The 26,178-nt window shown below is 35.6% G+C and overlaps 1 protein-coding gene across 1 annotated transcript; it reads right to left on the bottom strand.

The window, feature by feature from the left end:
- Positions 1–923: 923 nt before the first annotated feature.
- On the bottom strand, positions 924–25,637 carry LOC128993497 (transient receptor potential cation channel subfamily V member 6). The gene is made up of 17 exons (XM_054417445.1): positions 25,371–25,637; positions 23,572–23,794; positions 23,154–23,249; positions 22,327–22,544; positions 21,610–21,835; positions 20,860–20,975; positions 19,618–19,851; positions 18,991–19,142; positions 16,516–16,732; positions 12,127–12,288; positions 11,223–11,411; positions 10,315–10,451; positions 9,487–9,656; positions 5,937–6,055; positions 5,456–5,573; positions 4,460–4,736; positions 924–1,492 (listed from the first exon to the last, which is right to left on the bottom strand). The coding sequence occupies exons 1-17, from the start codon at positions 25,635–25,637 to the stop codon at positions 1,318–1,320; spliced, it is 3,096 nt and encodes a 1,031-aa protein (XP_054273420.1). The 3' UTR covers positions 924–1,317.
- Positions 25,638–26,178: the final 541 nt, after the last annotated feature.

Genomic DNA, 26,178 nt, shown 5'->3' with positions numbered 1-26,178 from the left:
ATAAATATTTGAACAAATTGTGTTTTTGGCCTCTGGGGACATCAAAATGAAAAAGTAAATTGGTCCCAGACCTAAGCCTTATGTCACCTATGGTAATAGATTCTTTGTAGGGGAAATTCGCTAAAATTTGTTTTTTCTTACTTAATCATCGCAGTTGTTTATTTCCTCAAAGTAGGCCTACAATATTTTTTTGTTGAACAATTGATTTTGGAATATTATGCTGAATGTATAATATTTTTAACACTTCTATTTAGATTACCTATCTATATATATAAAGCTCAAATACCATTCACTCACTCATCACGAAATCTCAGAAACCATCATAAGACCTAGGAACCAAACTTAGCAGGCATCTTCCTTTTGGGTAGTAGACGCTCACTAAGAAAGGATTTTACCCTCCGACCTCTGGGCTCCGCCCCAGTGGCTCTGGAGTTTCCCATGTTAACCTTATGAGTACTCATATTTAAATGGAATTAATGAATCTTAACCGCTGTTTCAATTAAACAAGTTGGTTCTGTTCTATGATGTTCAATAGCATTAAAGTTACAAGGATTACCAACAGGGTGCAGCACTATTATTTCTTTTACATTTATGACAACAGCTAATTTGTAACCAAAAGGTGAGTGAGCGTAGCGAACGAACTTCAACCAGGACGTGATTGAGCCATGCGAACGAGCTCACTTATGAAGTTAAATGGGGCAAAGCCCGCGGGTACAGCTAGTAAGAGGATATGTTTTTGAACTATAACTTGACCTTGTTAAATATTGTATGTGGGGTAATTTATATCTAATTAATGCATGTAAGTAAATGAATAAACAAATTGCCAATCGGTTTAACTAAACTTTTTTTAATTAAAGCTTTATGTTTAACTTTTTAACCCCTTACTAAAACACAAACCAGATAGTATACATGGACACCTCAAAAATACACAACACATTTTCTTATAAAACAGTTGGGTTGACTTTCAGGTGAGGTTAAACAGGAAAGCAAATAAATATTTGGATAGTCATCAATAATGTGTTAGATCGTTTTTTAGTACTGAAAGTTACTATATAATTATAACATTGTGCCACCTTAATAACCATTACTGATTCATTTGATCTTAAAATTAGCAAAAGTATAGTATTCATAACAAATAATTCTTTCAATACTGAAGGGGTCCAACAAATTGAAATTGACGAAAGCTATATAACTAAAAAAAAATTACCATACCATCCTCTTGTCATTTTAAAGTTTTGCAAAATAATACTCAAAGTTTGTCAAAAAAATGAATAATAACTATGCTAGAACGACACATACAAGTTGATGCAGGGTCAGCTACAGGCTGTTATCCTCCTCAGTCTGAGGCCAGGCTAGGATGGTGTTCATGTTGGTGATGCCTCTAGTACTCCATGGCTCCAGAGGGTCAGGGGGGGACTGAGGGGGAGGGGTGGGCACAGCTGTTGTAGCCGACGCCCCTCGTCTACTTGAGACATCCAGCGATGGTGCTACCCTGCAGACATCCACAGGTATAAGGTCTGATTGGTTGTACAATGCAAACAAGAAAAGGGCTTCCAATATTGCTATTCACTAATTGAGCACAACAAATTTTGATAAATTGTTTCTTTAGCAATCACTAATCAGGCATACCTAGGGTATCAATGCCCTAGTGTCAGCAGCTAAACCAATGAATACAAACCCTTTAAGAAGCTAAATGCTGATAGAGAATAGACTGAAATTTTGCCGCTGCTACGATCGCTCGCACAGCAGCCACGCTACCTTGTCTCTCTCTTTAAGCCGATTCTTTGTCTCACTTGGATCTCGATCTCAGTCAGCTGACTTGGCCGCGCGCTCCCGATATTATACCTAGCGGCCGCTGCGGGAACTATCCGAAATTTGAATTTTTACCAGACTGAATCATTTTCAAAGGCATTGCGTTTCTTATACGTTTAGTATTCATTGGCTAAACTTAGTCACTCAGTTGACCTCCCAGCACATTCAGTTACCACTTTTCAGATATTAAACATCCTTCAGAAGAAAATATAAACGATAATTTAGGTATATTTTGGTAGTCAAGCGGTTAGCTTCTCCAACTTGGGTGCAAAACAGATTAAAGAATTAGAAATTTTATTTAGATTAAGTAAGAATGAAAGTCTTAAGGTAACCATTAAAAAGTTGAAAGCTGAACTAAAGCAATGCATTGACAAGGAAAAAAAAATTTTTTTTGATAGAAAAGTAAATAATGCAAAGAATAAAGCAAAACAAACTTGGAAATTAATTAACTCAGAGGTAAACAACAAAAAGGTTTCAAAATGTAACATTGATATTTTGAGAGATGGTATATTTATTACTGACCCTCTCCAGGTCAGTAATAGTTTCAATGATTTCTTTGTGTCTGTGGTTGATAATTCTGTTCTTCCTAAAATTCTTCAAGGAAAAGATAGTGTGGTGCATTCTCAGCATTTAATTTCCATTAATAAATTCAAATTCAAGCAAATTGATGAGAAAGATCTTGAAAAATTAATATTATCTTTTGAAAACAAATATTCTACTGGCTATGATGATGTTTCAATTATTACTGTTAAAAAAGTTCTTCCTGCTATTTTAAAACCTCTTTTACATATAGTAAATTCTTCTCTCATTTCAGGCATTTTTCCTAATAAACTCAAAATAGCAAAAATTATTCCAGTTTTCAAAAAAGGGGAACCAAACGATGTTTCCTGTTAACGACCAATTTCACTTCTTCCAGTTTTTTCAAAAATCTTAGAAAAAGTTGTTTTTATACAATTGATGGATTTTTTAAATGAACATAACTTAATGGATTCAGAACAACATGGATTTCAAGCAGGCAAATCGACAGTCACTGCAGTTATTGAATTTATTGAAAGTATAATAAATGCAGTGGATAAGAGAGAAAAAGTAATTGGCATTTTTCTTGATTTAACAAGGGCATTTGATAGTGTATCGCATGAAAATCTTATTGACACTTTATCAAAATTAGGTATTCATGACAAAGAATTAAATTGGTTTAGATCCTACCTATTTCTTAGGCAACAATATGTTGAGATAGAACATTATAAATCAGATTTCTCAAGTAAATATAATTACATCCAAAAGTTTAATTCACAGATGCAGATGGCCCGCCATGGAGTTCCGCAGGGGTCGGTGTTGGGGCCCCTCTTGTTGCTAATATACTTGAGGGGTCTGCCTGACTTGATGCCTGTGGGCGGGGCGGCCTGTTTGTATGCTGATGATACTAATATTACCATTTGTGGAAATTCAAAAGAAAGTATTGAGGCATCATCATTGGTCAGTCTCTCCATCATAAGAAAATTCTTAGATAGCAAAAACCTTCTTTTAAACCCTGAAAAATCTAATTTTGTATCATTTTCTACAAAACAAAACAAAAACAAATTAAATCCAGACATAATCTTAGAAGATTATAAATTACAACTGGTAGAACATACAAAATTTCTTGGTTTAATAATTGATAAAAATCTAGCCTGGGACAAACATGTTGATCATGTTATCAAAAAAATGTCTTCAGGAGTATCTGCTTTAAGACAAATGACAAATGTATAAAGTTTGCAGCTTAAAAACATTAATATCAATATATTATGCCTTAGTTCATTCTAATTTAGCTTATGGAATCAGTATATATGGAGCAACTACATCAAAAAACTTAAAACGGATTCTATCGTACCAGAAAAGGGCAATTAGGGCAATGTTTAATTTGAAAAGGAAAGATTCGGTAAAACATATTTTTACCGATCTTGGAATACTAACTGTTCATGGACTATATATCTTGGAAACTATTATTTATCCAAAAAATATTACAAAAACTCAGGTATCAAACAAAATTAGTCATAATTATAACACTCGTTCTCAATCTCAAATTGATAGACACAATCTAGAATTTTATAAAAAGAAAACAAAATTCGCAGGAAATAAATTTATGTCCCATCTTCCAAAAATACTTCTAACTGAAAATGATACAAAAAAGTTTAAAAATTGTCTGAAACAGTATTTGATTAAAATTGCCCCTTATTCTCTTGAAGAGTTTTGGGAGAACAAATAAAATAGATATTCTGTCTTATTTTTAGTTCTTAAATGGAAAACATTTTATTTTGTAAGATCTGACTCTATTCCTGTACAATTGTACTTAAATGAATAAAGGATATTTTGATTTGATTTGAAAAATGCAAGTTTGGTCCCCCAGTTCTCAACCATTTTAGGGGTTAAGAGATACATTTTCCTTGTGAGTTTAAGACTTCATTGTTCAAAATTTCCTTGTTATAGATTGATGCTGACAAAAAAATCCAAAACTGGGCCCCAGCTCTCCTTGATAAGTGTGCTTTAAATAATTGTAGTAAAGAAAACCGCTGATCTTGGTCAGAAACAAAGCTACTGTGAAGAAATAAGACATCTTCCTCAACTAAACTCTTACTTTGTGTAGAATTAATTTCTACCAAGAACTGACCTGTTTGCCCGAGCGGTCTTAGGTCTTGGTCTCGGCTTGGTGGGCTGAGCAGATACGCTGCGAGGAGCTTTAACAGGTTTGCCCTGTGGAGGTGATGTAAGCCGTAGCAAAGACGCAGGCACAAGGTCGTAGTCTACGCTGCTGGTGTTGGAACTTGAGTCGCTGCCTTGGTGACGACGGAATAACAGCTGGCGATCAGAAGACTGAGCAGTGGCCGCCCGCTGATGAGCCGACCTGACACGCTTCACACGAGAACCTCGCCCGAGCAGCGGTCCATCTGGTGTGTGGAAACTCAAAATCTTAAATTTGTTGAGAGAGCAAACAATCAATGTATGTTTTCTTTGAGATAAAACTTTAATAGCAAACAAAATACAGAATTTTGTACGTAACTCATCTACTCATGTGAAATAGATTCTCTAAAGAGTCGCTGTTAAACGTGATTCAGGTGGTCATCAGTAACTCTTGCAGTAGGAAAATCTTAAGATTTTAATCAATTCACATTCATTCAATTCACTGCTGAAGTTTTAAAAATGTATGGTAATATTTTTCAAAATTAAATTTCAAAACTACATAGACAATTGTTTAGTTGAGTGATTCAACCATTGTAGTACTCATCTACCCAACACCACTTATAATGGACGTCAATCTAGGACTCGATTTCCTTTTATCATTATAACCTGTTTGAATAAAAACCCGATAAATGAACTAGAATTTACATAGTGTGCAGGTTTCTGTGGTATAGTGGAGCGCAAACAGCATTCCCTCTCTACTTTTTCCAAAACCCTAATACACTGACGACCCATGTTTTCTCCAAGAAATGGTGAGCGTTACGTACTTTTTAGAAAATTACTTCTACGCCACTGACAGTTTTGATGCAATGGGAGTATTCTTGGTAAGTAACTAGCCTCACTTAAAAGAAAAGAAATACTTTTTATTCATTATAAAGACAAAAAATAATGTGAAACCTACAAGTTTCATGGTATTATTGTAGCATACCTCCTAGTCCGTCGCTGTCGCTGGGCTCCAGGGCCGCAGCTTGTTCCAACGTAGCCTGAGCCTCCAGCAACACAGGGTCTACTGGAGGGGGTTCAGGTGCCTTAACTGGTACTGGCTCCTGGAATTATTATTTCACTTATATTATTCAATGGTTGGAATTCTTAATACTAGAATCAAAGTAGTTTCCCCTATTGTACTTTTGCCTTTGAAAAACATTACATAGCTTTATTCCATACAACTTTTTTGCAAATGAAGAAGTACGGTAAAAGGTCCTCCATCACATTTGTTTTGATAATGTGTTGATCGTTGTGTTTTTTTTTGTTTAATTTATTTTTCTTTGCTGTCTACGCTGTTGGCATTTTTACTGGAGGAATTAGAGGAGGACGAACTTAAACTTAAACGCTTTTAGAGAAAGCGGTCAAAACCAATGTGGCCCATGTGTTGTGGGTGTGCCGGGAATTTTAATCTCACAATACATTACCGTGATTGCCGCAGCCACTGCCTTCTCTGCTAATGCTGCCAGATGAGCAGCGTCGATGGCCTCTTGCTCAGCTGTCAAGAACAGCTCCAAGAACGGATCTTCTGCCGGAGGTCCGCCATCTAGCACAAAAATGTGAATTGTATTAAATAACTTAAGCTAAAAAAAGAAAATACAACCGAACACTTGTCTACTCAGACATTAAAGAAGAAACATGTTTTCCTTATTTGTGGGAATCGAGACATGTTGTTGCTTTTGCAGTTTAACCTAACATATAAATTAAATACATGGATCAAAAATAAAATAAGGAAGAAATTGTTTCTCCAAAAAGATAATTAGTTGAACATTTTTCTATGAGGGCCCAACGGCAAAGTGGTAATTGACAAAAAGTAGTTGCTGTAAGGAATCTTTACCATTTACAGTACAATACTGCTAACAGAATTTTCTTAGACTATTAGTACAGGTAAAATAGGGTTTTATAAACAACAAAATTTGTACATTCATGAAATTTCACCTGTGAGTTACTAATAGTATGAGAAATGAAAATCCAATGAGTCCCCAAAATTTCGGGCGTCCTAAGGCCCTTTTTGGATCCCTTTCTGTTCCGAAGGGCCCTTGTTCCTGAATAATTTTGTTTTTATGTTAAAGGTCGATTGAGGTGTGGTTTTCGATAGTTTTAGTTATTTTAAGTCGATTGAGACTAGTTTTAAGTGTATTAAACCACTCCATACAGGGTGTTTCAAAATATTATTAATTTTTACGATATTTAAACATTCATTCATAAAGTAATAAAATTAGTTACCTCCATGCTCTATATAAAAGGGGATTATTGAAAATAACTTTAATTCTTTACGATATAAGAGGGAAGGATCAAAAGGAGTAATAGAAAATATTAAATACCCCCGTCACAGCAAACCTGCAGACCTAGCGAATTTCCGTTTTACTTACTTGTTTTTCAATTACATCTAAAATAGCATTGCGTTTGATTACCTAGGTTTGCTGCTACAAGGAGGCTAATAAAGTGTGTTTATAGTAAAATATTAATAGCCTAGTATAAAACTGACTAAAATTGACAAGTTTGATCAAGATATATCTATTAAAAAACAAACAAAATAATTTTACACTATTCTACGTAAGAATAACATTGGAATTTTAAATTTACAATTTTAGTATTTTTATCCGTAACTAATAACCATACAAAAACACATTAATATACTAAATTATTTGTTTTTAAGCAATTTAAAATGTTCTAGAGAAAAATTTAGAAACTTTGTGTTTTGAGGGTACAGTAAATGAGAAAACTAAATTTTTACCCCATAAACCTCATTCCCATTGTTCAGGACAAAAATGTTTGTACCGACGATGCTGCTCTGATGTCTTAGTGCTGTCCTGGTCGTCATAACCATCAAAGACAACCGTATTTGTATTGATTAAAAATAATTTTGAGGAACTTAAGATACCAGTTGCAAACGTCAGTATGTATGAAAGGTGTTTTTGCACCACATTGTTCGTGCTTTAAGATTGGTGTTGCCTGTTCTGCAATATGCAAGGCTTGTAAAGGGGAATCCTGCTTGAACACCAACTTGGACAAAATCAGTAAAGATGGACAAGTTGCTAAGAATAATAAAATTGCTAATGAGTCGCCCGAGAATAATTATTGTGATGATGAAATTGTAAAGAGAGATACTACGGAAATTGTAGAAAAATAGCTTTAGTTTAAGTAAATTTTTAGTTTAAGTCATTTTAATATTTAATGTAAGGTTGTATACAAATACAATAGCCTAATTGTTTTAACTTGTAATAAATGTAAAAAAAATAACTTAAATAACTACCTAAGAAACATATCAATTTGAAATTGGTCGTAATAGATTTGCATAAAAAACACATTGAAAGATTATTCACACCAACTTAAAAGTTGAAATTTTTGCGTAGTAACCTATGTTATTATGTTATAGTGTAAAACTTAATATATACCCTTTTACCCACCATATAACCTAACCCTCCTTAATGGGGATAACTTATCCCCCTTTAACTTCCCAAATAGGAAATAAGCTATTACCGAAGGTCTTATGGTAAAACATAGACCCGAAACCGATTTACGTTTTTATTTCGATGCCCCCAGAAGCCTAAAGCACCATCCACTCAAAATATTATATATGTGTTTATATACATATATATAATATATCCATGTTATACATGTGTCCGTAAATATGATAGCTCAAGTAATTTTGGTTAAATTTTAACAAAACCGGCATAATCGGTCCATGGAACAGGGTTTTATGTGGTAAAAATTTGTAATCTTTGACCCTCAAAACACAACGTTTCCCATTTTTTCTCTAGAGCATTTTAAAGAGCTTTAAGAAAACAAATAATTTAGTATATTAACGTGTTTTGTAAGTGTATTAGTTACGAATGAAATTCAAAAATTGTAAATTTAAAATTCCATGTTGTTCTTAAGGAGAATAGTATAAATGATTGTTTGTTTGTTTATAGATATGTCTTAATAAAACTTGTCAAATTTATTTGTTTTATACTAGGCTATTAATATTTTACTATAAACAAACTTTATTAGCCTCCTTGTAGCAGCAAACCTAAGTATTCATTAAACTCAATGCTATTTTAGATTTAATTAGGAATGAAAATTCGCTTAGTCTGCAGGTTTGCAGTGACAGGGGTATTTAATATTTTCTATTACTCCTTTTGATCCTTCCCTCTTATATCGTAAAGAATTAAAGTTATTTTCAATAATCCCCTTTTATATAGAGCATGGAGGTAACTAATTTTATTACTTTATGAATAAATCTTTAAATATTGTAAAAAGTAATAATATTTCGAAACACCCTGTATGGAATGGTTTAATATACTTAAAACTAGTCCCAATCGATTTAAAATAACTAAAACCATCAAAAACCACACCTCACTCGACCTTAAACGTAAAAACAAAATTATTCAGACACAAAGGGCCTTAGGACGCCCAAAATTTTGGGGACTCATCGGATCTTCATTTCTTATATTATTAGTAACTTACAGGTGAAATTTCATTAATGTACAAATTTTGTTGTATATATGGAGTGTTTTTGAACTATTTTACCTGTACTATATTGCCAAGTGCGGGTACATTGCAACCGTAATCGATACTAAGAGTAGTCTTAATCAATTAACAAGACCAATAAACTAACTAAGTTATACATTCAACTAGCCAACTCTAGCTATTTTGACCTTTTTGTATACTTAGATTCAGTCCATCAGCCTTTTGGCCAGGCTTTTGGAACAGATGTAAAACACCCATGTCTTTTATTTCCTTAACATCATAGTCGTCTTTCCTAGGAATTTCAACCTTCTCTGGTCTAGAGCGAGAGTTCACAAGTGTTCAGCAGATTCCACATCTGTTGCTTGAATCTGCATTGGTCAGCTTGAACACCTTGTGGTTCCAAGGTGTTTCCTTATTGGAAAGTCAACAGCCAATCCTCTCCAGAGGGATTTTTCAGCAATTTAACTGTCTTTACCAGATGTTACAAAGAGTTTGTTTGTCATTGCATGTGTCAGATCATACCACCCACGGAGTAAGCAGTAGGAACAGTGATGTCAAGGTCGTTGGTGAACGCCATGACGTCCAGAGCAGCAGTGAGGGCATCAAAGCCTCCGCCCAGAGCTGCAGGCGCTGCTGGTTTCTCCTCCACTGCAGGCACCATATCCGTCATAAAGTCTGCTAACGGGTTACTCCTGCACAGTAAAACGTGACAATTGTTGACAAGTATAACATCATACGGATGTGTATGTAGAATTGTTAATAATAGATTCAAAAATAAATTAGCGGAGAAGGAATTAATGCTATGGGTTTGAGTTATGCCTTTAATTTCATCTCATAGAGTTTGATGAAGTGGATATTTTCTGAAGCACTTGATGTAATTGTAATTGATATTGTGAATTTAGTGGTAACATTGAAAAATATGTGTTATGGCTTTTGGTCGATGGAGTTCTTCAAAACAGAAAAAGTCCTCTATTCCTAAGAGATCAGTCCTTTATTTTAAACAGGTAAACCAAAAGTGGACTTCAAACCACCTTATCAAAGCCATATAACATCGCTAAAAGTGGTTGGTAACTGGCTGGATTTGAATCATACCCTCCAGAATTGGATTCAAAGCCTCCAGGGCAGAAATCTGCAGCTCTAGCCACTACACCAGCCGCACCTCACAAGGGACAGATTAATAATCATGTAACTAGAAAATGAAAGGCTGAATGTTGAACAAATGGATGTTACTGGTTAAGAATATAATGAAGCTGTGAGTTAGTGAAGCAGTGCAACTGAAAAATTACTTTTAATTTGTTTGTCATATAACCTGTTCGGATTGAAAGGGAAATTAGAATGAACAAAACTCACTCGTAAGGAGCCAGTTTCTTTTTCTTTGATATCTTCTGAGGTGTGCTGATGGAAGCTCGTCCCCACATGATCCTCCGGAGTTGTTCTCCCGTCATTCCTCGTTTACGAAGTTCATTTATGGTTACTTTTCCAACCCTCTGAAAATATATCCCATGAGCATGTGCTTTTCTGGCTTAATAAATCTAAGTTTTTTTTGAATTTGAATAAATTGTTATATTTGTAGGGATAAATTATTTATTTCTTAATTCGTGAGTACTTCTTTGTTGAACTCTATAGAAAGCAAGATACAATACCAATTTTCAATGCATCTATCAAAGAGTTGAAAAAGAAGGATGTTCTGCTATACATGACAAAGACTATTCCTAAGTTTGTAGACAGTTTCTAAACTCAGCCCAATGTGAATTCTTGGAGAATTTAGTCAAAATTCTTGGAGGATTGTCTTCCCCGTACAAATAAACAACTTATCAATTGATTTAAGTATTCCTTCACATATTTCTGGTTGCTGATTGCTAAGCTTGACACTCGGGTTTAAGATGGGAGTCTGAAGGAATCAAATTCAAATTCTTTTCTATAAAAAAACGACAAATTCTTCATTTATGTTTTCTGTATGTACACATACCTCTTTCCTGATTAGTACTCAATATGTACCAAGTCCAAATGGAATCAGGATCTAGTCAGTTTAGCCGCAGTCAATAAGTCCACACCTAACATCTAAGACACAAACAAAAGACTGGTTCGTTCTCTTATGAAATATTCAAAGCAAATGGAAAAAAAACCCTAAAAAAATCTCTTAAAACAGGAATAGCAGTGACTCATTATAGGATATCCACCGGCTGTAGCCGCTTGTAAAAACACCCCTTGTAATTGAAAACTGTGTAAGATCAATGTAACAGTGTCCTCAACCTCACCTTCCAGTTGGACAATGCTCCCTTACGCTGTTTGGCCCTGGTCTTGCTCTTGCTCTTGATGACCATGACGCCTCGCTGCTCCGTCGATGGGTCGTCCCCTGGACCCAGCTTGATGCTGTACTCCTGCAAGTACTGCTGACAGTCGGACTGGTTCACTGCACGCTCCAGGGACACCACGATCTTCGCCCACTGCGGCAAACGTGGATACAGATGTTAAAAATTAGTTTATGATTAAATTTTCAGATAAGTTTAACAAACTTTAAGTGGTAAAAGTAGTGAGCCAACAGTAATATAATAACAAGGTATTTACACAAGACAACAATAACAAGGCAAACAATAATAACAAGGTAAACACAACACAACAACAACAAGGTATATAACAAGGTGTTTTATTGCAAAATAGTTGTAAAAAGAGAAAATTTAGTTTGCACAAAGATGGTTCTATTTTGGGGATTTAAAGTTATTTAGCACGCCAAATCTTTATTCTCATTTTAAGGCTTTTACTTAACTCATGTTGGTGTAAAATAACGCAAATGAACACAGAAACACAGCACTTTAACATTTAATAAACAGTCAAGACTTCTCTTCAAGACAAAACAGCAGACTTCTCTTCAATCTGTTCTCTGAAGAAGTGCTATATTAGAACGAAATATCAGTGTTATGTTATCTGACTTTTGCATTGTGTATCTATCGGCACTTGGACTCTAACTTTCTCGGATAAGCTTGCTAAATGCTTAACTCCTAAAAAAATGCTTCAGCCACTTGGCTTTCCATTAGCATTAGGTATTCAAGGTTTAGTTTTCCTTCTAATTTTTCAATGTGGTCTAATCAAAACTTACTCATTTGACTTTAAAACAAAACAAGATATATTTCTATGATGAAACCCTGTAGTTATGAGAGATACCTGTTTCACCCATTCCTTCTCACTCTGCTCAATAACGTGAGCGTACGTGTTGCCCATCATAGCAATCAACATGTTGAGCAGCAAGATCGGCACCAATACCATGAAGATAAGGAACACTGCCTTGGTGAGAGCTGGGTAGGTGGTGTTGGCCAACTCAGCATACTGAAATACAAAATCAAACATACAATAAACTATGACTTGTGCAATGAGCACAACATAGTAACAACATACTAATAATTAATTAATTAATTAATTAAGCCTGCATACTGGATTTAAGTCAACATATAAACTTTAAATTCTGTAATGTAAATTAGGGATGATATCGATGTTTTTGGCCAAGTATTAAGATATCAATGTTTTCCATTACTATCACAAAAAGCAGACGATAAACTGAAAAAAAATCCATGCTTTAGTCCCAAAAACATTGATGTTTTTGCAACGATGTTATCTGTACATCGATGATTGACGTCGATGTTACCCTTACATCGATGTTGTGGTTGACCTATCGATGCTCATCCCTAATGTAAATCAACATACAATTAATTGTGCGCTCTTAAATAATCAACCATTTCTGTATGTTGTAGTCCTTTACATTCTGAACAAAATGGTACAAATCCCATTTTCGTAAAAATTTCAGTTCAAAAGTTATTGTAACTCATGTTTTTCCCCCATAAAAAGAGAGAAAATAGGCCGTAACAAAAATCAAGTTTTAGGAAAAAACCTGGGTTTGATTAAAATTAATGTGTTATGGTCCTTTATAATTCTATCCAAACAAAATAGTGCCACCCCCATTGCTGTAATAATTACGGTTAAAAAGTTATTACAACTTTTGTAATTTTTCCCTATAAAATATCATAGACTCCCACCGCTAACGCACGGTAAAGATTGTCGACAAGCTTATGGGAGAAAGTGTGTGTCAGATTGCTGATACCGTATATTTCACTTTGACAACGTATGAAAATGTGACATTTAATTATACAAAAATAAAAACAAATAGGTACATCAAACACAAAAGCATGAAATATTACTCAACATGGCGAATAAAACTGTTAATTTTGTACAGTACTTATTTACTTTATAGTTTTACATAAACAATGGATACTGGCGGAATTTGATGGTAAATCTAATTGCAAATGGAAAGTAAACCAACAGGGGTGGTTGTTAAAGCTTAATTAATAACATATTTTGTTTTCAGTAAAGGTGAAAACAAACTTTCTTTCCAAAATAATATTAGGATTTTAGACTTCGCATAATTGAATCCTATGGAGTTTTCAAAAATGTTATTTCACACAAACATACAAACATCCCCGGACCCATATAGAGCCTCTTCTGTAAGTTTCATGGCGATTAGATGAATGGCTTGGCAATGCATAAAGGGCAGGCGGACAGGCATGCATTAATTTACTGTATATAAATAGAGATATATTATTAATTATGTATACAGACAATATAAACAAATATGTTATAACAAATTTATTAATGAACATTAATGTTTTATTTATTTTAATTTACTTGAATTATGATCGCATGTTAAAGCTGTTCATTTGTCAACAAGCAGTTTTCTTGTTAATTTAGTATCATTTGCCACTATCAAATATATAATTATATACAATTAGGTTAATTAACACTGCTAACTGTTGTGAAATGCATCAAATTGTGAGAAAATAATGTGACAACATGTTATTAAAGTAGATTGTTTTTGCATAATGTTTTATTGATGAAGACCACACCTAGCGTATGGTATGCCAGAAAGTTAGGAGTTAATTTTCATTTGTACAGTGTCAGAAGTTTAAACAGTTAAGTGTTACATTTCAGTAATAGGCAGTTTAAACATTAAATTACACCCATATTTAGTAAAAATAAAATATGAAGATTGTTTAAATAACAAAACTATTATCAATATTATATATTATTCATATTATTTCATTAAACAAGTATGGATTATTAATGATTTTCTGTGTCTAAAACTAAAATATTCTCAAGATAATGGATGATTCTAGGACAGTAGTATTGAAAATAGAAGAACTTTCTGATAGATTATCCTCAATTGAAGAATGTATTGTTTCAGTACAAGGTCAAAACTTCTCTCAACCAAAATCAAAAAGTAAATCATCCCAACAATATATAAAATCATCATTGTTTAAAAACATCAAAGATTTGTCTGAAAATGTAGAAAATATGTCAGCAAGGCTATCAGAAATGGAAAATAATTTCCTTTTGGCTAACATAAAACCATCAGACCCTTACTTGAAAACCATTTTGACACAATTGAGTATGCCTGGATTGAAATTCACACAGAGAAACGGAAAACACACATTCCACACTTACTTGTGGGTTTTTATTCATGTAGCTGCACTTCTAATAAGCTACGTCTACATTGCAGACGAATACATGAATTGGCAATCTGCACCTGTTATTAGAACGCTCTCAAACAGCTTAATCACAATAGAAGAAATTCCGTTTCCTGCAGTCACAATTTGTATTCCCAATGCCCTGAAAAGTGACTTTGACTTTGTGGAAGGCTTGAAAAACTGCCTCAGTTGTAACAAAACAGAAGGAAACCACAGCTGTGGCTTCAATGATAAATGCACTTTAGAAGAGGATGCTACGTTGGCCATCGCCTCACAAATGTGTGACAACACTGTGAATAATGGCATCATCAAAGAACCACCTTGGCAGGTTTATTCGAGAGACAAAAGTCAAACTATTGAATCAATCAAATTTTCAAGGCTATTACAAAAAATCTTTCCAGCTTGCGATGTCAACATAACTCAGTACAAACACATTGATGATGAAACTGTAACAGGATGCGATGAAGATCGATTTCAACACTTTATAGTTCCAAATAGTAAGTATGCAACATGTACGACCATAAATGGACTGAGGCATGAAGACATTTATAAGCAGAGCACAATCCTCCCAATTCCAATAAAGCCTAAACCTCAAGACAACCTGTATTGGGGCAAAAAATTCACAATCGAAAACATGTTCAACTACGGTTGCTACAACACAGTGCCTCTCTACGGTGACTTTGACGACTTAGTGACATACTACGTAACAAAGCGGCAGGGGCAGAGTAAAAAGAATGTGAACACTTGTAACTACTTAGATCCCAGGAACATGGCTTACGTCATACTACACAATCCTGCAGAAATACCTCTGATGCAAGACTATTTCCTAGGTCATCTAATGAAAAAAGACGAGTTCAACACAATAAACATCATCCCGAAACTGGTAAACACTGCAAAAGACCTCAAAAGCTACAATCCTAAAGAGCGAGGTTGTTTCTATTCACATGAACGAGAACTCGCTCTGTTCAAACATTACAATGAAAACAACTGTGAAATTGAATGTTACGTTAACTGCACCTTACGAAAATGTGGCTGCGTTTCGAACTATTTCCCGACATACAACTCATCCACTAAAGTTTGCGTTTATAAGTGCCCTGATTACGACTGTGATTGTGGATGCTTGCCGGATTGTGTCTCATTGACGTACCAGTTTGAAGCTAACAGCGTCGAGGCAAACATGAGTGGTAATGCTCACGTACAAATTGGCTTCAAAACCAAAAGCTTCTACTCTACGATTCGGGTGAGCATAAACAGTTTTGCACAGTTCATGGCCTTCAGCCTTGGAATCCTCGGTGTCTGTAACGGTTTCAGTGTTATGGTCGTGTTGGAACTGGTTTACCTGTTGACGTTCAATCTTTGGAAAACTGTCAAGATTCCATCATAAAACAACAACCAATCATTCTAATGAGGTTTTTAGGGCAATGGTTGCTGAAGTCTAACCTAGGTCGTAGGTAAATGCTATATGTAAACTCCATCCAAAATTTTGAGGTTAAACGATGTTAAATTGTTATTGTTGTTATTCTCAAGGATCTTGCATTGGTGTTACGTAATGTTTCTTGATTGTTAGTGTTTTCATGGCACCTTTAAAGGCTCTTGGTTGATGTATTAGCACAAACTTAGTGCTGTCAAATCCTTGACTATTTCTCTGACATATTAATCAAAGCATAAAGTAAGAAATATAAACGATTTAAATACCGCATTTTGATTCTAGTTTTGGTTTTAAAATCAATGGTTTTTGTACTACGAGAAATTTAATTTCAAGTAGAATAACTGGTGCAATGTTCATTACTGTGGCTGTAAATAGTTCATAGAGACACATATTTCAAGATATGGATTAAACATATTTAACATTTGGTCAAATAATAGTAGGTAGGCAATGAGGAAGTGTTTAATGTCTTTGTATTTGTATACGTGTCACAGCTCATGTCCCGTCACCTGTTCTAAAAATCCACTATTTCCACAAATACCTCACTGTTTTCCACAAACGATTCACTGTGACCACCAGAGCAATTAAGTCTAAATTATTTTGCGAGCTTACATTATAATCGCCCAGGGTGATCTGGAAGAGGGCCATCCACGTGCTAGGGTAGGAGCTGTACAGGGTGTTCTTCACCCCAGGGAAGCCCTTGTACAAGAAGTAGAATGACTGGGAGAAGCCAAACAGAACGACAGAGTAGATGATGCCGAAGGTCAACATGTCTCCTGTGATCATGCTGTACACCATAGTGACGAACGGCCCAGTCAGTCGGATGGCTCTGTCAAATCAAAGAGAAATAAATTAAGTGTTTCAACCTATATGACGTATTTTTCCACACCAATATCCCAGCTGTTATCATAGACTAACACTAAATAGTAGACTTTTCATCCTATTGTAAAATCAAAATCTGAAGCTAGTTTTTTTTGTCTGGTTCATGTTAGTGACACTGAGCGCTAGTGTCGACAACTGTTTCTTATTTTAGGGATAATTTGAACTAGTATTTATTCAAACTAGTATTGAAAAGCTGAAATTGAACAAGAAATAAGTTGTAAACAAAAACATGCATCTGAAGGCATCGGACAAAACTAACATTAAAATTGTCTTCAGCTGATCCATAAGGATGACAAATCTACTAAGAAAGTATGTTTAATCCATGGTATCATTTATTGATTGAGCATTACTTTTTTATTAATATTTCCTTTACAGAAAAAAAACCTGCGTTCTTTTCAAACAAGTATTGGTGAAGACATATCCTATATTAAGGATAGGTAATATCATTGACTATTCATTGGATACTGAAGTCGACATCCCATCTATATGGACCAGCTGTCACCAATATTTTTCAAAAAAATAACAAGTTGTTAGAATGCGCTAGTGTGGCCTTAGCAAAAACGAAGGGAGGGTATCCACAGTTGTGGAGATGTGTTTTTATGTTTTCCAGTTCTGTTTTAAAAATTTCTTCCGTACTACAGATGGATTCGGCCCGTTTAATCAAACCAATGGCTAGACCTGTCTTGACGTGTGTGGGGTGATTGGAGGCAAAGTCAGGAGCGTGAATGGCTTATCAACAATGGACAATGCACCTACCCCAGCCCCCGCCCGTCCTCCTTCAAGCTCAGCTGATCCGGCAGTCGTGGTTAGGCGTTCGACCCGCGTGCGGGATAAAAATATTATATTTCCACCCTGAGGAAGCGGAACTTTTTTTTAATTCCGCGAAACGTCGGACTTTTGATGCCGTGGACGATTTTGTGTTGTACTAGTGTCCCTGTTGCTCGAATTCGAGCAATTGGTAAGTATTACAGGTGTTATTTTGAAACATCCATAATTTCTGATTACTTTTAAAGATTTGACTCAAAGATTATTGAAATACTCAAGATGTACATAACAGATCGACATAATTACCATTTCTTGAAAATATCTGATCATTTTTCAAAAGCTGATGTTGTTTTTAGTGTTTCCTACAAATATCCTTACTGATAGCCGCATAAGGTTGTCCATACTAACGATTATAAATTTAAACAAAAAATTATTTCTATGTCTTCTCCTTGGTGGTTTTCTATGACTTTCCTATCTTTTCATAGTTTGCAAATCGGCTCTATCAATACTTACTAAGAAATGCAGCACAGTGTTAATTCAGTTTTCTTTTTAGTATTTCAAATTATCCAGGCTCTCCCGCTTCCATCGTAAGATTTACCCAACCCCAATTCAAATAGAAAATATTTCATTTCAATATCAAGTCAGTAAATGTTTGTAGCAAACTGTTAAATTAGCACACTTAATGACAGTTTCCTGCACAACTTCATGTTACGCTCTTTCCAATGACACCAAAAACATATCAATTGGTTCAGTAGTTTCAGAGGAGTAATTGTCACAAAAAACCTACTTGCGTATTAAATAAGTAAAATAGATGTGTGTGTGTTTATGTGTGTTTTGACGAGTCCCTGACATCACAGACAAAAATAAAGGCGAATGAAGCCCACAATAATCTACGTGAATAAATAACACCTCGCCTAAAAGCATGTCGTTCAGAAACAGAAAAGTTGTGTATTTGACAGAAATCAGTAATATACATCAGCACAATCTGTGGGTGCGTAGCACATCAACTTGCGATTTTGCATACGAAAGTAAATTCCCAAATAAATGGACCATATGTAACCAGTTGTGTTACTAAAAAAATGAACGTAGTAAAGCAATATTCAAGTTTTTCATCTATTCCATAGTTCGTTTAGTTTTTCGTTTGACGATGGTTAATGTTGATGTTTACAAGATGCTAGTTGCAGATGAATTGCCACTGAGGTTGGCGCCTTGAAATGGTTGATGTATGACAATGAATATTTTATGACAGCACACTTTGTCAACTCAAACACGGGCTAAAATTTTTTACATATTTATACTTCACAATAGTATATGTATGGTGAAATTTATAACACAGATAAAAAGAAATTCATTATGCTATATTACAAATACAATAATGAAATATTTTACTAATTACCTACTCAAAATTTCTATAAAAAGTCAAAAGCAATTCGTTCATACCCTGCAAAAAACATGAGAAGAAACCATGATCCCGGGACAGAAAAGACCAGGATGGCTTCCTCAGTATGGACGTCTCCCATCAAGCGGAAGGGAATACATGCCAGAATTCCCAGGTTGGATATGAGGAAAATGGTCTTGGCTGGGTTTCCCGCCTTGCATGAAAAAAAACAGTTTTTAGTTATATGGTTTAAAGATGAATTAACAATTTTCTATTAGAAAATGTCTGTATGAGGAATAATTATAAAATCAAACTTTTTAAGAGCTATTTTAAGGAAGAGCAATGTGGCTGATAAGAGAGGTTTTTTTAGCTAAATGGTAGAATCCTATGGTAAATTTTAACTGAGATAACTATATTCCATAAGATCATATAGAGTAGCAGTAGACACATGATGGATGATATGTAATATTATTATAACACAACACCGTTATTTCATCTTAGTGTAGGACTTCTTGAGAGAGTATATACCTAAAGAGGTTTCTAATGAATCTTAGAGTAAATTACAGTATTTTGATACTGAACTTGTATTAGTAAAAGTTAAAATAACTGAAGGATCTAATAGATTCCAGGTTTACTTCGATAACAATCGGTCAATCTTTATGTTCATAACAAAATAAGGAATATCTTACCAGCTGTTTAAGGAAGCTGAAGAACCCTTGATTCTTAATTTCTCCTCCTTGCTGGACAACAATGTATGAAAGGACACCTCCAATTGTTCCGAGCTCAAAGCCATAACGGGTGTAGCTTTGAAAGTCTCGTCCCTCGAGCAGTGTCTGGTCACGATCATCGGGACGAAGGTAAACTGCCACACTCATCATCAATAAGTGTAGAGCTAAGATGGCCAGACGCTTCAGGAACTGACGCTACAGACACATGAGATCATCAGGACGATGGTAAACTATGCCACACTCATCATCAGCAAGTGTAGAGCTAGGATGGCCAAACGCTTGAGGAACTGACGCTACAGACACTTAAGATCAATAGGACAATAAAACTGCCACACTCATCATCAGCAAGTGTAGAGCTAGGATAGCCAGACACCTTCAGGAATTGACGCTACAGATACTTAAGATCATCAGGACAATAGTAAACTGCCACACTCATCATCAGCAAGTGTAGAGCTAGGATGGCCAGATGCTTCAGGAATTGACGCTTCAGACACTTAAGATCATCAGGACAATAATAAACTTCCACACTCATCATCAGCAAGTGTAGAGCTAGGATAGCCAGACACTTCAGGAATTGACGCTACAGACACTTAAGATCATCAGGACAATAGTAAACTGCCACACTCATCATCAGCAAGTGTAGGGCTAGGATGGCCAGATGCTTCAGGAATTGACGCTTCAGACACTTAAGATCATCAGGACAATAATAAACTTCCACACTCATCATCAGCAAGTGTAGAGCTATGATAGCCAGAGGCTTCAGGAATTGACACTACAGACACATAAGATCATCAGGACTATAGCAGGAAACCTCCACACTCATGATAAGCAAATGTATGAAAAATGTAATTCTTCCCTTACTACAACTAGTCCTCATACCACTAGGCATTGAGTGTTCAATTTCAAAGGGTGCATTTTAATATGTTTAGCCAGAAAGGTCAAATGAATAAGACATCAAGATATAAGGAAACTTTTCAAACTCGCATCCAAAGTGCATACCAGCTATAGCTTCTATTTGTTTCTATCATAATCTATAGCTATTTTGTAAAAACTCAGAGCATACAATTTAATAATTTAATGTTGGTTACAGATGTCCACATTTCGTTAAATATACTTATTTTAGTTCTGTCAAACAAATATGACCTTGGGGACAAATAAATAACATTAGGCCTACTGTATTTAACGTTATTCTTATAGACTTACTCTTGCAAACGTTTTCCACTTCTCTTCCAGAAGCCTCTGAATGATTCCACCATCCAGCATGTCCAAGTGCTCTTCCTTTGTGCCATTCAAAATGATAAACAGAGCTGAATTCCAATCTGAAAACAGCAAAATGTTAACGTAGCTGAGTTACTTAGTAAACATAAAATACCTTTAGCTATGGCCTATTCCAATGCAGGAATGAAACTAACAAGGTTAGTTGAGTGAAATGATCAAAAATGAAACAGCTTTATTCTTTTTTGTCAATCACATCACAACTCCGACCTGTAAAATTTCAAAGGATTGATTTTGCATCTAGTACACCTATGCCATAAATATTTTAATAGCACATTAAACAGTATCTTTCCACATTTTATTTCAGTTCTTCTCTAGATCCCGTTGACATCTTCCTCTTAGTCTTACTTTTTTGACTCAAAGAAAAGAAGTCACAAGGGTTGTGAAAGCTGTTAGAATGAGATAATTAGGATGTGTGAAGAGAATGGAAGAAGATAGGCTCCAGGAGAAAGTAATGAATAACCAACAGTCATTAGAACAAATGAGAAAACAACAGGATATAGAAGATCTTAAATTAAATATGAGAAGATGAAGGGAAAAGGACAATGTTAGAAACTAATGATAGTGTATTATGAATTAGGTCATGGACAGGCTGTAGCACAAATGAAAGTAAATTAAGTGTAATCAAGCATTTTAGTCACATTAAAACTACAATATTCATAAACAGCTGATACTGACTAGTTCTGCCGTCAGGTAGCAGGGTGTCCAAGGCGTTGAGAGGGTAAGCGGAGCACGTGATGTTGCTGTAGCGCCAGAACTCACGAGCGCTCAGTTCCAACATCTCTCGAAACACCTCGGCGCGTCCGAGCTTACAAGCAAGGGTCAACGGAGTGAGGCCAGCGTTGTTAGCAATACCGTTGCTTGCTGGGAGCCGAGGGTGTCGTAAAGCGTAACCAAACATGTCCTGAAACAGTTTCTTCCTTGAATTATTCTCAAACAATATTTCCTTCGTACTAACTGACGTGATTGGGATGTTTCAGTAAGGTTTTGAGCCTGTTTTAGACTGTCTTCTTCAGCCTTGAGTATAGGAGCTTTAACCAGCACAGAGTATGATACAAATGATGTATAATTCGAATAAGTGACCAACTATTGGTGAGAGTAAGGTTGTTTGGGTAAGGGTTTCGAGGTAAAATTAGCAAGGGATTTTAAAACTTGATTTAGATAGAGGTTGGTTGTGTTGGTGTGGTTGGTTGGTTTATTGTGGTTGTTGTTGATTTGGTGGAATGATTAATTGAGTGGTTGTGAGGCTTGGGCGGTTGATGTAGTAGGGTTAGAAAAATGGTTGGTTGGAGCATCTCCAAGGTGCAGGCACGATCAAGGCACTTTAGGTTGAGGTGGTTAGGATCTGAGGGGTGGGTATGATGTCTACTTCAGTATCTAACAGTCAATACCCACCAGTTTGTCACAGACGACCACCATGTGTAATATCATGTTGCCGAAGGAGTCCTTCATGTCTGGGTGAGCGTCACTCTCCAGCAGCAAGTTGTAGACACTCTCGTTGGCACAGCACGCTGCCCAGGACAGCGGGTACTCCCCCAGGTATGCCAGTCCCTCGTAGTCCGTGTGGCGTGCCGGCCGCTGGCGCTGCTGATCCCTCGGCAGGAAAAAACTACCTGATTGGTCAGGGTAAGTCAATCAATGGTTATATAAGTTTATAGTGACAAAGTGTCAATTCTCCAAACAATTTTTAAGAAAACTATTCAAGCCAAAATTTTAAAATGTGGTAGAATATTTTTTACAGGTAAAACTATTTTTTCTTTAACGTTGGTGTCTCAAAACTAAATGGTTAAATCAAAATGGGAATGAGTGATCTGACAATAGAACACATAATACTTAACCTATATTCAAATATTCTAATTTTTACAAGCTTTATCTCTACATGTGAGGGCTTACAACACTGGGTAGGGCCTATATTATTTTTCAATGTATTGGAAGCAGATTGTGATAACAAATTATAATTCTTAAAAAATATGTAAGATAAACTGTTGATGTGAATAATTTATTTCACATCCAGCTATACCATACAGTATGACATCACAAGGAGGTCTGAGCAGTCTCATTGGACGCATCCCGCACATATAATCAACCTGCATCTGAGCAGTGTCCACCCTGTAACCCTGTATCCCATTTGTTCAATGGGGTCATTAATTTATACTACATGGGTTTTATTTAACGACTTGAGTGTCACAAACACACCATAGAAATTGTATTAACACAAGTACCTATTGCTCTTTGGTTAACATTAGCGCCAGCTTCCACCAGGTCTTGCACGAGTTCATTGTTGAAGTACGCAATGGCAAGATGAAGAGCACTCGCTCCTGAAACATGGTAATGAAAAAATTAAAACCAATTCACAATGTTGCTTATAAATATTTTTCTTTTAATGAAATATGTGTTTGCGCATTTAACTTGAGTAAATTTGTTCTGAACTCGAATGCAAGCAGTACTCTAACCTCTGAAATGTGTAACATCTATATATGCCGCTCAATAAGAGTTTGGAGTCACTCCTAGGGATGACTTGTACTTTAGAAACGTAAAGTAAGTCTTACAGAAAATCCACTAAAGGCTTGCAAAATAATCTTTATAAATTTAAATTAAAATTTACTATCAAACTTTCTTGTCAGTATACCAGGTGCTTACCGAGGTACTCTTCCCCCTCCACGACATCGAGCGCCAGGTGAGGGAAGCACTTGAGCAGTATTCGGGCAAGTCGAGTGTGAACTTTGGTGTCACAGATGATGAGGACGTGAAGCAAAGTCTCACCAAGAGATCCTCTATACTGCATCTGCCAACAGGCTTCATGGTCCGTCCACTTAGCCAAGGGGTCGTGCGGACTGAGCGAAGCCTCTATGGGCAATGCAACCTTTGGGGAACGTAAAGCACCATGGTTAAATAGATGAGAGTGTTTTTCTGAAGTCATGCAAATTCTAAGATTAACTTGTTCAAAATACATTTCAGCGCATATTAATTAGGTACAATATGATATGTGACACAGTTTCATATATAAGATCACAATGGAGTGTGTTATCAAAATGTAAGCATAAAACACTTAATGCCAGTGTTATTTTTTATATTTTTTGGTTTTTTAAACAGTTTAGCTTAAAGTGGTTTCCTCCAATGAATTTTGATCATTTACATTCAAGGAAAGGGTATGTGTCCCCTTAAAGTGGTATATCAAACAAAAATAACATTTAAAAATTATTTGCAGTAAGTTATTCCTACCTTTTACAAGTACAAAAGGAAGGAATTTTTTTTTATTTTATTTTTTTTATAAGGAAAATCCTTTGACGCAATCCAGGTGAAATCATTAACACTGTTAATACTGTTCAATATATATTAATTATACGAATATATGTTAAATTAGTGTTTTTTATTTCTATTAGACTTGATTTCTTTATGTTAAATTTTAGATATAGTTTTTGACGCCATTCCATGTACTGATTTATGTACAATATGAAATAAAGACGATTTGATTTGATTTGGTGACCATACAAAGTAGGTATTTTAAGCCAAGTATGAATGGAGATGAGTGTAGGATGAGTGGCGCGATCTTGTAGTCTTGATAGTGACTAAGGCCGACTTATTCCTTAGACACAGCTGTTAATTAATAGCCCATACAGCTAATGGCAACTAAGGGACCGACAGTTTATAGTGGAATCCGAACCAAATTTTTGCCTTGGTATATACGAATTGGTCTAATTTTCAGGATAGTACTGCAGATAGTCATAGTACTCACTCGTGCAGACTTTAATCCACACCAGGGAGTATCGCATCCACAGTGCATGCCTAAAAATATCCACAATTCACATTGAATCGTGTAATAATGTGAGACTCATCTTAAGCAGACTATACTGACTGTAAACTCTTCTACTGTAAAACACAAACCTGAAATTTTGTTTGTCAGTTACTTCAAACATGTATTTTTTAGAGGTTGGCAGCCTCTTTTTCTTGGGACTCACACATGGGAAGGACACATGGGCCTCAGAGACCTTTGCATGAAACCTACCCAGCAAAACGTGGGGTGACCCAGTACAATGCAAACTGTACCACTGTACCGATAAAAAGTAGTGGCGGGTACATGGATCCGAACCCACAACATCGCTTCCTTGGGCTCTAAGTCTGTGGTACTACCGACTGAGCCACCAACTGTTGTGACCTCTTAGACCTCAGAGGGTTTGTATTGTACCAGGCGTTCAATTATTGCTGCAACCTAGCAGCAACCTTTTTGGTACAAAGAATGCTGCCCTGAACCAACTGTGACAAACAGATAAACAATAACATACACGCTATGGGTTTCATGAACGAAAATTCCCTGTATTCATAGTCGACAATTAAAACCCTTCACCATAAAATTTTTTTATATTTTTCCAAACAAATTTCTTTACTTGATGATAACCACATAATAAATCTTGTAAACATATCTTGTAAACTCTGCATACCTGATGAATATCACGAAACTTCCAGCGAAGGTACTCTGCACGGTTTACCATTTGGCCTTTGCCGTCGTTGTACAACAATATACCAAACTGATCCTTGATCAGACGTTCCACTTCTGCAGAGCCGCCAACATTGTAGGCATCAATGAGTTCGCCTCCCTTCTTGTAGTTGGCAAGCCTGTAGAGCAAGCACTCATCCTCGTCTGAAGCTTGTGAGATCACCTGGTCAAGTACCGAGGCGGCTGCTACAGAACCACACCAGTTGCCCATACTGTGTACGGTAAAATGTGGTAATCAACATTGTACCAAAGGTGACAACATAAACTTGAAACAAAAAGGCTTTATTTTATTTCCTCCAGTTCTGGAAGCTACAGCCGATTTGTTTGCACATACAAATAATTTATATTGAGTCTAAGTTGAGTTTTATGATAAAAAGAAAGATTTTATTTTTACTGTGTAAACATTTTTGGTTAATGATGGAATGGATGGATGGTATCGCCAAACTGTTTCCTACAATTTTCATATGTGGATAATTTCACTCAAGCTCATGAATAAATCAGATGATTTTAAGCCAAGTGATGATGTTGATAGAAACTTAGATCACTATTTCGTTTTGGTTCTAAAGCAACAGTTAAAGTGTTATATTCGTAACAACATATAAACTTAAGCTGCTTATGTGTGTGTCTTGTGGTTGAATGTATTTTTATTTTCAATATTCAGACATTTACTAAATTGAAAATGTACAATGTTTCTTTGTGCACCAGCTATAGAAGTCTTTCAAAGTCCAATTGAATAACAATCTAACAAAATT

This window comes from Macrosteles quadrilineatus, unplaced genomic scaffold, assembly GCF_028750875.1.
Source record: "Macrosteles quadrilineatus isolate MER2022 unplaced genomic scaffold, UCM_ALF_1.0 Scaffold_4__1_contigs__length_99947679, whole genome shotgun sequence".
NCBI lineage: Eukaryota > Metazoa > Arthropoda > Insecta > Hemiptera > Cicadellidae > Macrosteles > Macrosteles quadrilineatus.
This window is presented reverse-complemented; position numbering and strand designations above follow the sequence as displayed.

What these genes read in the sequence shown, in the direction of transcription:
- LOC128993497 (XM_054417445.1), bottom strand. Translation starts at nt 25,637, where the DNA reads ATGGGCAACTGGTGTGGTTCTGTAGCAGCCGCCTCGGTACTTGACCAG. An exon ending in GGAGGGGGAAGAGTACCTCG is followed by an intron (nt 23,250 to 23,571) that starts GTAAGCACCTGG and finishes ACCATGTTTCAG; the next exon opens with GAGCGAGTGCTCTTCATCTT. An exon ending in CTTCTCATGTTTTTTGCAGG is followed by an intron (nt 16,733 to 18,990) that starts GTATGAACGAAT and finishes TTGATTTGACAG; the next exon opens with AGCCATCCGACTGACTGGGC.